Source organism: Saccostrea cucullata, unplaced genomic scaffold (genome assembly GCF_032062105.1).
Source record: "Saccostrea cucullata isolate Sc308-1 unplaced genomic scaffold, CSIRO_AGI_Scuc_v1 ctg544, whole genome shotgun sequence".
Taxonomy (NCBI): domain Eukaryota; kingdom Metazoa; phylum Mollusca; class Bivalvia; order Ostreida; family Ostreidae; genus Saccostrea; species Saccostrea cuccullata.
Window position 1 is genome coordinate 67050 of NW_026922756.1, and position 14229 is coordinate 81278.

Below are 14229 nucleotides of genomic sequence, written 5' to 3' on the forward strand. Positions count from 1 at the left end.
TATTAGACGTTAAGAATATTTTTCGGTTTGAAAACATCTATTCTTACTTTTCATTCCGAGCACCTGCTGTAAGTAACTTGTACATGTGTTTTTCGGATATTTTTCAATCTTTAATATTCATTACGTTTGTCAAGGATTTAAGTAGTATGGAACCTTAGTTGTTGAAGAGGGATGTTTTATAGGACGCATTCTTTTATTACTCCGTAAAGAAAGCGTTATAGCTAAGATTTCATGTGTGACGCATCTTTCTAGAATATAAACAGATCTAAGTCAAACAGATGTTTGTAAATAGTTCTGGACGAAATTGACAGCTAATAATTTTTGTTTTTCCTTTAAAATCCCAGCCTCTATTTACAGATAAATCCTGACATTGATTCCATAAATGTGAAAATGCAAGAGGGACTGGAAGTTACCGATTTCTTATAACCTTTCTTTCGTTGAGTGCATGATTGGTTATGAGATGATTTCTTTGTTTTTTCCACAACTTGTTGCCTTTCACTATGACAAGTGAAGAAGAGAGGGAGTTTCAGTCTGACAATGAGGAGGAAGACAAGGGTAGTGATGAAGAGTACCAAGGACCCCACGACTGGAGGAGAAGGTTGAAGCCTGTCCAGTTCAAATTCACAGCCGACAAATCCAAGCCACCAACATCAGCAACAGTTAATAGGTTCAGAACTATCAATAGATTGTTTTAATAATTAATAAGGTTTATGTATAAAAAAAAATCATTGGTTTCAAATTCTTTTTTAGGTTTATGATGTATTTTAAATGATGCCAAGTAAAGAAGCATGCGTGTCTGCTATTCTCTTTGGAGAAGTGGACAGGCTTTTGCCTACATCCACTTCTCTTTGCATTAAAGCCTTCCTGTTTTGACTCTGGAAAACATGTAAAATCATAACTGGTGTCAGCCTACACTCCAACTAACATTTTTTCTAAAATATATTTGATTATGCGTAACAGATATGTGTAATATTAACAATTTTAACATAAATAAACTATACTGTTACAAGAAGAGCAATCTTATCATACCGTTCATCCATTTTTACAAGTTCTTAATGCCGGATTTAAATTATGAGCAAATAACTCTTGAAGGGGTGCAAAAACTCTATATATGATAAAACCGAAAATCTTATTGAAGAAATTAAACTTATAAAAGATATTTTAGACACTTTTACTGGAATTTCCTGCTTGTATTTTTAGCATTCGTTCCTCTTGGAGGGTTATTATACAATTTCATGTCATTTTACTGCTTAATTTTTATCTGATGGGAATGTTTTCTGTCAGTCATGATTAAATTTTAGTATCACACGTAAAAGAAAGACATTTTGGAAGTAATGTATAGAGAAGGAGAATGTTGTTCTTGTTGATGGCCAGAAATGTTTTAGTGTATTTTGATTCTCATGGTCATATAGCAGACTTGATTTCTATTCCAATACAAAGACTCTGTTGCACTCATTAGTACAACTAGGTCTACATGTATCAAAATTACTTTTTAACTCAGCGATAATAAAATATCTTTCATTATATTTTCTTTTTAGGAGCAGTAGCACGAGAAGGACATTAGAAGAACTTCGGGAATCTGATAAACCAAGGAGAATCCCCTCCTGGAAAAGACATTTAATTGAAAAGAAAAAGATTACAGTTAAGGTTAGTTGACTCTGTAGATCCTTACCTTCTTTAATATTAGGGTACTGGTTGAAGATCTAAAGATCTTATGATTTTGGTGCTGTATTCGTCTATCTGTTTTGTCCCAATTTTATTAAGTTTAGCAAGTCTTTTTGTATATAATGAATTCTTACCATGATATGACATATAAAAAAGCAGATTTTTTAAAATTATATTTTTTATATATTCTTCAGAGACATGGAAGTGGAGCAGGGCAGGTAACTCTTAAATTATTCAATTCATATTTATTAATTTTAGTGATTATGTGACTCCTTTACCTTTTTCTTATTTTTACTTCAAAATCAAAAACAAAGCACTTTTCTTCCTTTTCTTAGAGTGGCACCAACATTTACAGGAAGAAATCTTTTAATAAGAATTTGGAGTCGGCATTCCAACAACAAGTTGTTAATTCTGCACAAGTCAAAAAGAAAGTGTCTCCTTCAAACTCTGTGAGTATTTTTATAGCCATTCTCATCTTTCTTTTGTACATTTTATGTCTTAAAAATTAAAAGGAAATGTTTGTGATTTTCAAAGAAATTATTCACATGCATGTACCAGTTTTGACAGTAATTATTTTTTCTTCTATTTTAATACAAGATGAATAATGTATGGTGTGTCTTTTTTTCCATGTCTAGAAATGAATAGAGATGAAGTAAAAAATATTTTATTTCCAATTAAAGCGTTTTAAGAAACAGACATAACAAATTCTTATTCATATGAGTGCTTATCTATTTTTCTTTGTTCATCAGTTTAAACAGTCACAGGCCCTGACCAGAAACAGAATTGCCAAAGTCCTGAGAGCTCGTCTGTATCTACTTCAACAGTCAGGTCCAAACTCATTTCTGATTGGTGGAGATTCACCTGATCATAAATTCAGGGTCATCATAGGACCACAGGTCAGTAAAGACCAACAAAGCAAGCAGTGAATAATTTTAGGAAATTGCATTTTTTTAAGGATATAAATGAATATAAATGCTTTCTGATTTTTGTGTGTGTACTATTTGGTATTTTTCAGAACTGTACCTGTGGCAGGGGCCCTCACTGTGTCCATGTTTTGTTTGTTATGCTGAGAGTTTTTCAGATCAGAGAAAGTGATCCTCGCTTGCTGAGCAAAGTGCTGAAAAACTATGAGGTAAAAGTAGAACCAAAATTGAGTACATATAGTACATACATGTAAATATACAACTATGGGTGTGTAATCACAGATCTCAGTACAACTTGATTCCAACACTGACATAAATTTTGGTCTGCACTGTAGGTGGAAGCTTTGTTCAAAGAATACCATGACAAAATGTCATCCAGAATCTCAATGAAGAAAGAAGTGAAAGTAGCCAAGACACAGAGTAGTTCTGATCTTCTTTCCCCTGACATGACACCAGGACAGTCAGAAGTAGATGGAGAGTAAGTGAAGGGTTAATGTGATTTTCTTATTCTTTTATCTCAGAATGAAATATTTCTCAGGGTGGTGTTAGTGAATATTGAATTTTTTCATAAAATGTCTGGTTTAATTTGCCTAAGATTGCATAATTTCAATCAGAACTTAAAAATAGAGAAATTTCTGGACTTATAAAACAAACTTGCTTGGTGTGATATTTTAACTTTTGTTAGAATTTGTTTCTCAAAATTATGCTCCTTAATGTACAGAAGTGTTAAGGAGGAGGATGACACCTGTCCTATCTGTCTGTTGGAGATGTTAGAAGGAGAGAGTCTGCTCAAGTGTGAAAATGGCTGCCACAATCGACTGCATCATCACTGCATTTCAGTTTGTAAGTCAGAGTTTGCATTAGTTTGTCATTTAATTGATAGATAAGTAGGGATCTCTTTGTATGTGTGTCTGGTTTTATTTGACCTTAATTCTTAGCTTCTTTGAACATGATGTGAATAATCAGTCAGGTGCATGGCCTGAACTTGTAAATTCAATTTCACATCCACGATCAAAAATATGACAAGCCACATGTTTCTTGACCGCTGATTAATTACTGATTAATTAATTGTAGTATTGTTAAACTCATAATTTTAATATATCTAGTAAGTTTTGTAAAGATATATAATATATGCACCAAAGGCAGATAAAAGTTTTATACATACAGTGTATTAATAGAATGATTTGACTCAGACAGGGGTGTGATACAGTATGATACATTTTCTTACTTTTGATTTATGTGTCTGCTTTCAGGGTTTGAACTCTGCAGGAGACAGAATGATCCACTTATCTGCCCTCTGTGTAGGGCAGATTGGAAAAGTAGTGATATTGAAATTAAAGGGTGAGTACACCACATGTCTACTTAAACTCAGTAATGGTATTCATAAACACAGAGTAATTTAAAATGCAGAATACCAACTTAGATACAATAAGAATACAGAAAACAAACTTTGATTTTCATGGCTTTTATTCTTTAGTTAATTGCAAGACTGCTAGTTTGATTGGAAAATCACTCTTTGATAAAAAAAAAAATCTACATAAATGAGTATTTAAACAGAAATCATGACCAAGCAATTTTAAATGTCATAGTTAAAAATAAGTTGAAATTATTTCAGGAATCTTGGAGGTGATACCCAGTTGCCAATTGTTCCCCCAAACACAAGAGCCCCCTCCCCAGACCGAGCACTGCCCTACACTGAAGGTGTCCCCCCAGAAAGAGACAGACTGCCATTTGCTGAACCTATTCCCCAGGAACACAAGGCTCTGGCAGAACCATGGATACAGGCAAGTATACTCAACCTGTGTTCAGAAATAATGAAATTTTGCTCTGTAACACTGTAAATGTTATTAAAACATTGTTTCTTTGTGATATGATTATTACATATTGTTTTTTTTGTCAATGTGCATTTTTATATCAGATGTATGGTGAAGATTTGATGTCCTGCTTCTTCTCTCGTAACTGGTCAATTCGGGAGTCAGGGATTCGACATCTGAGTAGGGAGGCAGTAGGTGTGCTGATGAAAGGCATGGGAGAGGGCAAAAGTGGGGTGATGTTATCCCCAGAAAAAGCTAGTCACATCCATAGATCTGTAGAAATCTGCTGCCAGATCCTGGCCTTCATGTGTGGGGACCCTGTCTACAGAGTCTATGTCGCATGTTTAGTAAGTTTGAAATCCTTTTTGATTATGCTCTATTTACATATCTTGATTCATTGACACACAATTATAGGCAGTTATGGTAATATTTAAAATCCACTTTTACATTCCAGAAAACACTGCGGACAGTTTTGTCCTATATTCCATGTAGAGAGGACAAGCAGAAGTCTCGCTTGGAGGGAGTCCTAAAACCTATTGTGGATGCCATAATAATCAAATGTACCGATGGCAATAGGTAATGCAAATTGAAGCTCTCTTAAAAGATTTAGGGTCATGTTATTATTACATGGATGTTACATTTTCTCCTTGATATTTGCAGAAGAACTAGTCAATTGTCCTTGTCTACTCTCGTGGAACTTGCCAAAGGAAGTGAGGGAGAGCTGTGTGTTGGCAGTCAGGTCTCAGGTAATCATGGTTCTCTTCTGAAATGTCTCAAAAATAAAAAATCTTAAAGCCTGTGTTTTATTTTCTTTCATAGTTAATTGCTTTACCTATCAGTTTCAATTCTGTTTTATAGGGGCTCAAAGTTTCGACAGCCTGGATTATGTGATAAGATGTGCTACAGAAGATTTCGACCCTGAGACAGTTTCATGGCAGTGGCTTCTGGGAAGACTGTATTTATTGGAGAGATTCTTTGAGGAGTTTCAAAATGAATTATCCCCAAGGAATCCCCCAGAAGGAAAATCAGCTGATGAGGAATCACTGCTGGGAGCCAAGCCTTCTGATGGGGGTGCCATGACCTCACCTGAGAGACTGCTTACTATTGCACGTTTTGCCATAAAACTAGTCAAAAATTCCCACCTCAAAGTCAGCCGCATGGCAAGAAGGGTTTTCCTGCTGGTGGTTAAATTCTCCATTCACTTGGAATCCATGATGGAGGATTTGCAGGAAATGTTATCTGTTCTTGATGCCACATCAGTTAAATCGTTGAAGAAAAGAATGTCCAGAATTGCTGATGATTTTAATCTGTCAGAGAAACTGGTTCATGAATTGCATCATGGGATAACAAATAAAAAAATTCCTCAAGATGAGACTCCTGAGAATTCCCCTCACTCCTCACCTGAGTCTACACCCAGATGTAACTCCCCAGTATCAGCATCTCCAGATCATCTCAGTGAAGCAAGTAGCACCAGCAAAGGAAAATCTCTACCTCTTGTCCCTCCTAACACTCCCATTAGAGCTCGCAGAGAGTGCAAGTATGATTCTAAAAATGAGGAGAGTGTTAATGGAGAGATAACAGAGGAAGAAACTATATCTGTAACAGAAAAGGTCCTTGAATGCCTTGAGCCTGCAAAACTAGTCTTAACACCCAGAGAACCACAAGAAGGTGTGAGGAAAAGTCCATCTCCTAAAGAGCAAACTCCCCCACCTAAAACACCTCCCCCTATTCCACCTCGACCTCTCTCAAGGAAAGGCAGTTATGAGATCTTACAGGTAGGGCCAATCTTGTCCCCACCCACCCTCCCTCCACACGTGACTGTTCTGCCACCTCCCCCTGATGTGGTGAAATGTGCCAGTGAATCGGCAGAGAGGAATAAACTATCCCTGCCCCTGCCATGCACAACAGAGGACAAGCCCTTCGTAATGTGTGACTGTGAGAACAAAGAGGGCTGTAAACACAGACCTCTGCCTTCTCCTCAGCCCTTTGAACTACCAAAGAAATCTTCTTTATCACTCGACCTACCAAAGAAAGAGCCCTCTCCCCCACCCCTGGAATCTCATGATTTTGAGGCTCAAGGCAGTGCCAGCTTCTCCTCAGATGAACGGACCCTATCATCAGACGACTCACTGGACAGAGTTTGCAGACGTAAGGTGCGACCTCTTGGACATTTCCCTACAGCAGAACAGGGAGCAACATCTAGTGATGAAATTCTGGATGTAAGACCCAGAGGCCGAACTCGTCTTGAACATTCGGTTTCTTTCAAATCAGAAGTGGCATCTCCTAAGGAGCCAGTGGTGAATTTCCTTAAACAAAGTAAGTCAAGTGTATTGTTTAAAAATATAATTAATGCCAGCAGAAAGTGTGGAACAAAAAGATATATGAAATTCTAAAACATTTAATTACAGTAGCCATTGTCAAATGATGGAATAAATACCCATGTCTTATAATGCATGTCTGTGTTTTATAGAACAGGATGATGAATGCCCCTGTAAGGAGGAGGTAGAGAGAGAAGAAGCTCTGGCCCTGGCTAAGGCTATGGAGGTGTCAGCACTGGATCCTCCCAAACCAATTGTTCCTGGCCTCACCCCAACAGATAGGGAGGAGGTTATCACTATCCGGATACAGCCAGAGGTCTGTATATTTAAGGACACATTTTAGGACACAAAAGATACCATATTAATTCTCCATTTCCTCAATATTTATTCTGTAGCTTTTAATGCAACTTTGACAAGAAGGAGTGTTTCGTGGAATTTTTTTTTTTTTTTTTTTTTACAATTTTTTCAATTTACACAAAATATTTTTGTTCTCTCGTCTTCTTCATAATTGTTTTACCTGTCCATTGAATGTTTAATGTTAGATTTTAAAATGTAACAGCTAAATTCTGTCTTCTTACATAATACCTTGTTTTGATAGAATGGTGAACGCCACACAGATTCAAAGGGAAACGGTCCCTCACTTTACCTCGAGAGCGTCCACTGGATGAAGGGGCCCCTTTTGGGGACTGGGGCCTACAGCACATGTTACCAAGCTAAGGATGTCAAGACAGGGGTCCTAATGGCTGTCAAACAGGTAATTCATACAATATACATTTAATCAGTAGAGGGTCTTTGCATTAATTAAATCTCAAATATGCAAGAGATTTGCAGATTCATGACATAATATTTAAATCCACACATAAAGTAAAATTGAGTCAGAAAGTTGTCTCTGAGGATTTGTTTCTCACAATTCAAACAAAAATACTAGTATCACTTCTTAAAAAAAATTAATATCTGCAATCAAAATAATTTTAATTTTAAGTACATGAATAAGAGCATATGTCTTACTTTTGAAATGCAATATACATCTGCAACAAACAGTATTCTTTCAATTTAAATCCTAATTACAGGTGTCCTTTTGTCGTAATTCTCGCTCTGAGCAGGAGAGTGTTGTGGAAACCATAACAGAGGAAATTATAATGATGACCAAACTGAACCACCCCAATGTTGTCAGAATCATGGGAGCCACCCGCCATGGCTGCCACTTCAATATGTTCGTAGAATGGATGCCTGGTAATGACATTTTTCATTTAAAGCATTCTGATTTTTATATCCTACAAAATCAAAAGTTTTCAGAGTAATAGATTACAAGGAATTACTGGTAGAGAAGATATAAACCACTTGTGCATACACTGAAATTTTTAGGTCCCGTTAAAGATTCAGAATATAATGAAATTTACATCTTTTATAACGAACTTTCCAACATTATAGGCGAGCTAAAAAAAAAATGAAAAATTGATTTTATTTAATTTACTTTTAGCATTTGTATATAAAATTTAATTCGGTATAATAAAACCTTAGTTATACCTATTGAAAACTTATCATGTTTTGTTATATTTGCTTCCTTAACTTTTTATTTGGTACCGTAAAACTTGTCAAAAATTAACTTCGCTATATTGCGAATTCGCTTTATATGTTTGAATTAATGTGAATCATTACAAAAGGATATAACTTTAATATATACGGATATAGACTAATAAAGCATAAATCTAACCAGTCAACAGAAACAAATCAATTAGGAACTATTCAAATTTTTTTTCAGAAATATTCTAAAATTTCAAAAAAACTATTAATCTACAAACCTGGTAAAGAAATATTTTAATAATTATCATTAAATTACAATGGTAAAAAACTGCATTTACAAACAGATTAAATTTAAAATTCCAATTATTAAAATCAAATATTAAACAGGTGAATTTTTTGTATCCATGGCTAGATCATTTTTTTTTCTCGATGCAAAACTGACCTATAGTAGGAGAGTGTATTGTGGAAATTTATTAACAGAGGATATAGTGTATATAATGAAAAAAAAATGAACCAGATAATAGTTCATAAAATGTAAATTCCTGGAGCCTATTTAAAAAAGAAATGCCAGTGCAGCTGTCCAATTCTAATTATCTCCAACAGTGTGCGTTCAGAATGGATGTTACCCAGTGTAATTTTCACATTTTTGCATTTAGGAGAGACTGGCTAATTCTGATTTTTATATCCTACAAAATCAAAAGTTTTCAATATTATTGTTAATATTGGATTATCAATTTTACATGAAAAATATATGAGTAGAGAAGATATAAACATTTGTGCATACATGTAAATTTTTATTCTTGTATTATACAGGTTGATTAAGAATATAAATGTACTGTATATACAAAACCTGGAATTTCAGAGTTTTTTAAATACTGTGTTTAAATTTTAATCTCTTGTCCAAAACATTTATGTCCGATTTTTTTATAGGCGAGCTATAAAATGAATATGGTATTATATGAGGTCAGTCCCTCTGATATATAAGCTTATTAAGCACAACCGACTTATAGGCGGACCGATTTATAGGCGAGTATATACGGTATGCATTTTTGTTTGCCAAAAAGAAAGGATTTAAAATCAGTCTCATTATTTAGAACATGATTGCATGTATTTTAAAGGTGGTTCTATCTCATACCTCCTGGGAATGTATGGTGCTTTCTCTGAGAATGTCATCACTAGCTACACCCTCCAGATCCTTAGAGGCTTGGCTTATCTCCATGAAAACCATGTTCTCCACAGGGATCTTAAAGGTACAGTATATAACACTTACCGTAAAACATTGTGAAAGAAACACAAGTGATAATTCAATATTTTAGAGATTGATGATTTTGGCTATATCTGTGTTTTGGTGTTTAGGTGCTAATCTACTGGTGGACAGCACTGGTCAGAGGTTAAGAATTGGCGACTTTGGGGCGGCTGCTCGACTGGCCTCTCAGGCTACAGGGGCAGGGGAATTCCAGGGTCAACTGCTGGGCACCATAGCCTTCATGGCTCCAGAGGTATTCTGATAAATTTTGTATCTGCTTGAAATTCTTTAAGAATTTCATCAACACACCTACATTATTCATTTCTTGGGGCCATTTTCTAAAAGAATGAAATTTCAAATTGATAGTAAATAATCATGGTTTATATTTAAAAGTACTGTCTGTCATCAGTTCTATTTCTCTGATTATTAAGTCTATGTATGAACATTATACATGTACTTCAGGTTCTGCGAGGTGAGAATTATGGAAGAGCCTGTGATGTCTGGAGTGTGGGCTGTGTTATCATTGAGATGTGTACCACTAAACCACCCTGGAATGCCAAGGATATTTCTAACCATTTGGCTCTCATTTTTAAGGTAAATTCTGTTAAAACTTGGATGCTTATGCTTACCATAAAAATGTTGGAGTAAGCTAATACATGTACAATTTCTTTATGTATTTTACCGTCAATTCACCTACTATAATCAGAAATCTCAGAATTTTTCTCAATCCCAATGACTTCAAAGTATCAATGTTAGACTGTAATTCTAATCTATGTTTAATACATACAGTATATCATTAACACCTGGATAGGTTTTCTACAGTACCTTTCTAAATACAAAGATTAAAATATCTATTATGAATGTGGTGTGATTCCCCATCAAAGTAAAAAAGGTGACATTATGTTGTATTTTCTCTCACAGATTGCCACCTCCATGCAGCCCCCTCCGATCCCAGAGAATCTCTCTCCCCCGATCAGGGACATCCTCCTGCGGTGTCTGGAGCAGCAGAAGAAGGAGCGACCCACAGCCAAGGAACTCCTGGTCCACCCCCTCTTCACTCAGTACATGACCAGCACCAGCAGTAAATGCTGAAATGTTCAAGTAGTCCATACAAGGCAGCGGGGATTTTTAAAGACGAGCTCTGTCTACATGACAGAGTAATGAATACAAACAGCAAAAAACACAAGGGAATTAGAAGCATGTATTTAGATCGATGCATTCAATGGTGCTTGGTATAATAGCCATATACGTGTAGATATATCTTCACATTCCTCCCACCTCAACAATTAGCTCAAGATTCTGTCTTTCTGTATTTGTCATACTTGTATCTGGGGAGTTTTATTCCCATTGATTTATAATTACATGTACTGTAAAACAACGAAATAGTTTGGTATCTGATATCCTTGGTGAAAACTTGTCCATTGTTCATCAAATGATGGTTGGATTCTGATATGTTCATACATTTTGTATGAAGAATGTATTTAAATGTAGATGAAAGATATTCACATTTTGCAAAATCTTGCCACAGTGACATAGTGCACTTGTAATATTCACAGCATTAATTTTATGTTTCCGTACTTATTCTCTAATGAAAACTTTTAAAGTCATGTTACTAGCACACGTAGTCAGTCAGGAATATGAATACATGGATGTTATCAAAAATTATTATGTATGTACATTCAGAAATATATTTTTCTCTGATGATCTTTGCAGTATTATTTCCTCCTAGTATTACCCAGTGCCAACACCCAACTTTTTCATACCCCCCCCCTCCAAAAAAATTGTTTCAAATTCAAAACTGTTGCATTTATTGCTGTCATTGTGTGTGTTTCAATAGATTAAATGTCGTTTAAGTGCTGCATTTTTCCTTCATTCCTTGGGGTGTTTTAATGTTATTTTTAATCTTTTGGTATGTTATTCAAAGTGCTTTTTTCCTTACCTATGTATATAGCATTTGACTTTTTTCTTGGCCTGCTTTAGTCATCATCTGTTAGCCCTCCATGGATGGGGTGTCACTTTTATTTACTGTAGATGCCAAATGTCTCAATTTGATATTATTTATTTAGGAGATATATGTACCATTTTAGCTTTCTACCCATTTTATAGCGTGCATTTAATGTTGAATCCATGTTAAGCTTTACACCTATCCAAATATATGCTACCAAATCAGAGATGTGTTGCTACAAAATACTTGCTTTTTTATGTCGTAAATGTATTATTTGTTCATTTTACTTTGGCATGGAAAAAGACACTGCATGTTGCTTCTGTAACAGAAATATATGCTTTAAGTTTACTCTCTTCTTTGCAAGGAACCAAGGGGTGGTTCCGCATAATAAAATTAGCCTCGTGAAATAGATTCAGGAGCAACAATTAAAAATTAAATGGTGCTAACTTTGTTTACATACATATTATGATATAAATTCATACAAATCTGCAATAAAAACAGAGCATAATACTTCACTACAAATATTTTTTTAGCATATTACATAAAAGGTATACATGGAATATTGACACTTTTTTTTACACATGTGACTTTAGAATACATGTATTTATCTGGTCTCAGAAGTATTGTCACTTTATGACCACCAAACAAGGGGAATAAGTTATTTCTCTGCACATTTTTAATGCTTATGCATAATGAATCTCTTATAATAAGGTTGATATTGCTCATATATAAAATACTGCTACATTTTATTGCTCAGTGAGGTCTTCTTTTACAGGTAGCAGTGTTCTTTTCCTTGTTCCATTTTTTTCCTGCTTGCTTTAAGTGTTTAACTGGAAAGGAGAAAATGTTACACTTATTTTTCTTTTTGTAAATATTTTTTAGCAATAGTGATGTTGTAATAGTGTGGTGCTGATATAGTGATTCTTACTCTGTGCTTTCTCTGTCTCTTTCCATAGCCGGTGCTTAATGCTTTAAAATGTTGAAGATGGAAAAAAAAACATATTCCAATAAAAAAAAAATTGTCTACCTCTCTCTGTTGAAAAAACTTGAAATATGCACATGTGATTGAACGCCAGAAATGAAAAAATGAAAATGTATGTATTGTTTTTATACCTTAATTGAAATTTCAAAACAATAGTGGCAAAGTGCCTTTTTAATAATGGCTTCTGTTGATATTTTTGGAGACAGTATTTTAATATTGTGATAGCAGGGTTGTGATTTGTGTACATATCACTTGTACCAACCGTGACTTAAACTTTGATTTGGTTCACAAATCTAGCTCAGATATTGAAATGGCTATGGATTTGTTTTTTTTTAATTCTCTGTTAAAAGTAAAATGGAAATTTTGTACTTAATTTCTATCTTTTCTTTCCATTTTTCTTATAAGTTATAAGTTTCAGTAAAATAACAAGCAAAATGTACATGTTTATAGTTGAAAATGTTAACTTTATTAGACATACCATTATAATGTTTATAATATATAATATAATGAATGTATACATATTTTCATTACTTATTTCAAACAATTCAAATATGAGTGCTTTGGCAAGCCAAACACATATTGAAATTACATGTTATTGATTTTAATTGCATCGTACATTGTACCTTCCAAAATAATTTGAGTAATGGCGTAGACATTTATATATTTTATAAATATGTACATATTTTTTGTAAACAGTGTGTTGCATTTATAGATGTACTTCTTGTAGTTTCTACAAATACATGGATTTTTCCTCTAGAGAATGATAATATATATATATAACGAAGGAATTACCAAAGGTATATTCATTTTCAATTATGTCATAATTTTGGCTGAATTTTATATCATGCCTTGTTACAAAGGAGATGTCTTATAATAATGGATCATTTTAGCAATATGGATACTAGTCATTTTAATATCATTTTGTTTTGTTACTTAATATCTTGTTACTTGTTAATTATTTATACATGTAGATGAAAAATATCACATTTTTTAGCTGTCCTGTGACAAAAAATAGTAATGAAACAAAAAAGTCTCTCATACTTCTGGCAATATTTCATTAAGGATTTATTGTAAACAACAAAAATAAGGTATCTGTTGATGTCAGGTTTGACTCTATTAAAAACTATAAGATATTTTATCACAATTTCTATTTTTAAAAACATTAGGTTAAGTTAAAATATTTTCTTGTTAGGTTAACTGTGACATTCCAGAGAATTTTTTTTTCTGTGTAATGGTATTTTGTAGTTCTTTACTTATCACATTTGTGTGTTTGATGTTTCTCAAGTACATTGTAATTGCAGTCAGCTTTTCTGTTTTTAGGGTGAACTGATATTGATGTCATATCAATGAAATATTTTAAAAATACCTGTTTTAGAAACATGCATATCCAAATAATTATATCAATGAAATAGATCTAATCATGATTACAATATTTAGATATCCTTTTTTTCATCTTTTTTAAAGAATAGACATTATATTGTATCTTCAAAGCAGTAATTTTGATAATTTTCCAGGTACATTTTTATTGATTTTTTAATATAAATCTTATGCTTCAAGATATATGATTAAGGAGTAGGTCAACTTTTCTTGTCTTGGTGTTGTAGTCATGGTGATTATGTCATTATTTTATGTTTTACTGTAGTATGCTTTGGACAGTTTTCTGTTTTTGTTTTAAGTGCTAATATCTGAATAAAATTTTCTTAGTGGCCAATATGTTATTTTGTTATTACTCCCTTCCCATTGGGCTATTGTGGAACCATAGCATTTCAGATTTGTTCAAAGAAAAAAAAAAGACATAAATATGTCACATAC

At 33.8% G+C, this 14229-nt stretch overlaps 1 protein-coding gene across 1 annotated transcript; it reads left to right on the forward strand.

Annotated features, from left to right (window-relative positions):
* The first annotated feature begins 187 nt into the window (after positions 1-187).
* Positions 188-14128, forward strand: LOC134262372 (mitogen-activated protein kinase kinase kinase 1-like). Its single transcript, XM_062744744.1, has 21 exons — positions 188-667; positions 1539-1647; positions 1860-1883; positions 2001-2114; positions 2415-2561; positions 2681-2797; positions 2924-3066; positions 3310-3431; positions 3842-3929; positions 4204-4372; positions 4507-4749; positions 4857-4978; positions 5063-5148; positions 5261-6718; positions 6873-7036; positions 7319-7474; positions 7791-7953; positions 9363-9494; positions 9601-9743; positions 9953-10084; positions 10412-14128. The coding sequence occupies exons 1-21, from the start codon at positions 501-503 to the stop codon at positions 10580-10582; spliced, it is 4170 nt and encodes a 1389-aa protein (XP_062600728.1). The 5' UTR covers positions 188-500; the 3' UTR covers positions 10583-14128.
* Positions 14129-14229: the final 101 nt, after the last annotated feature.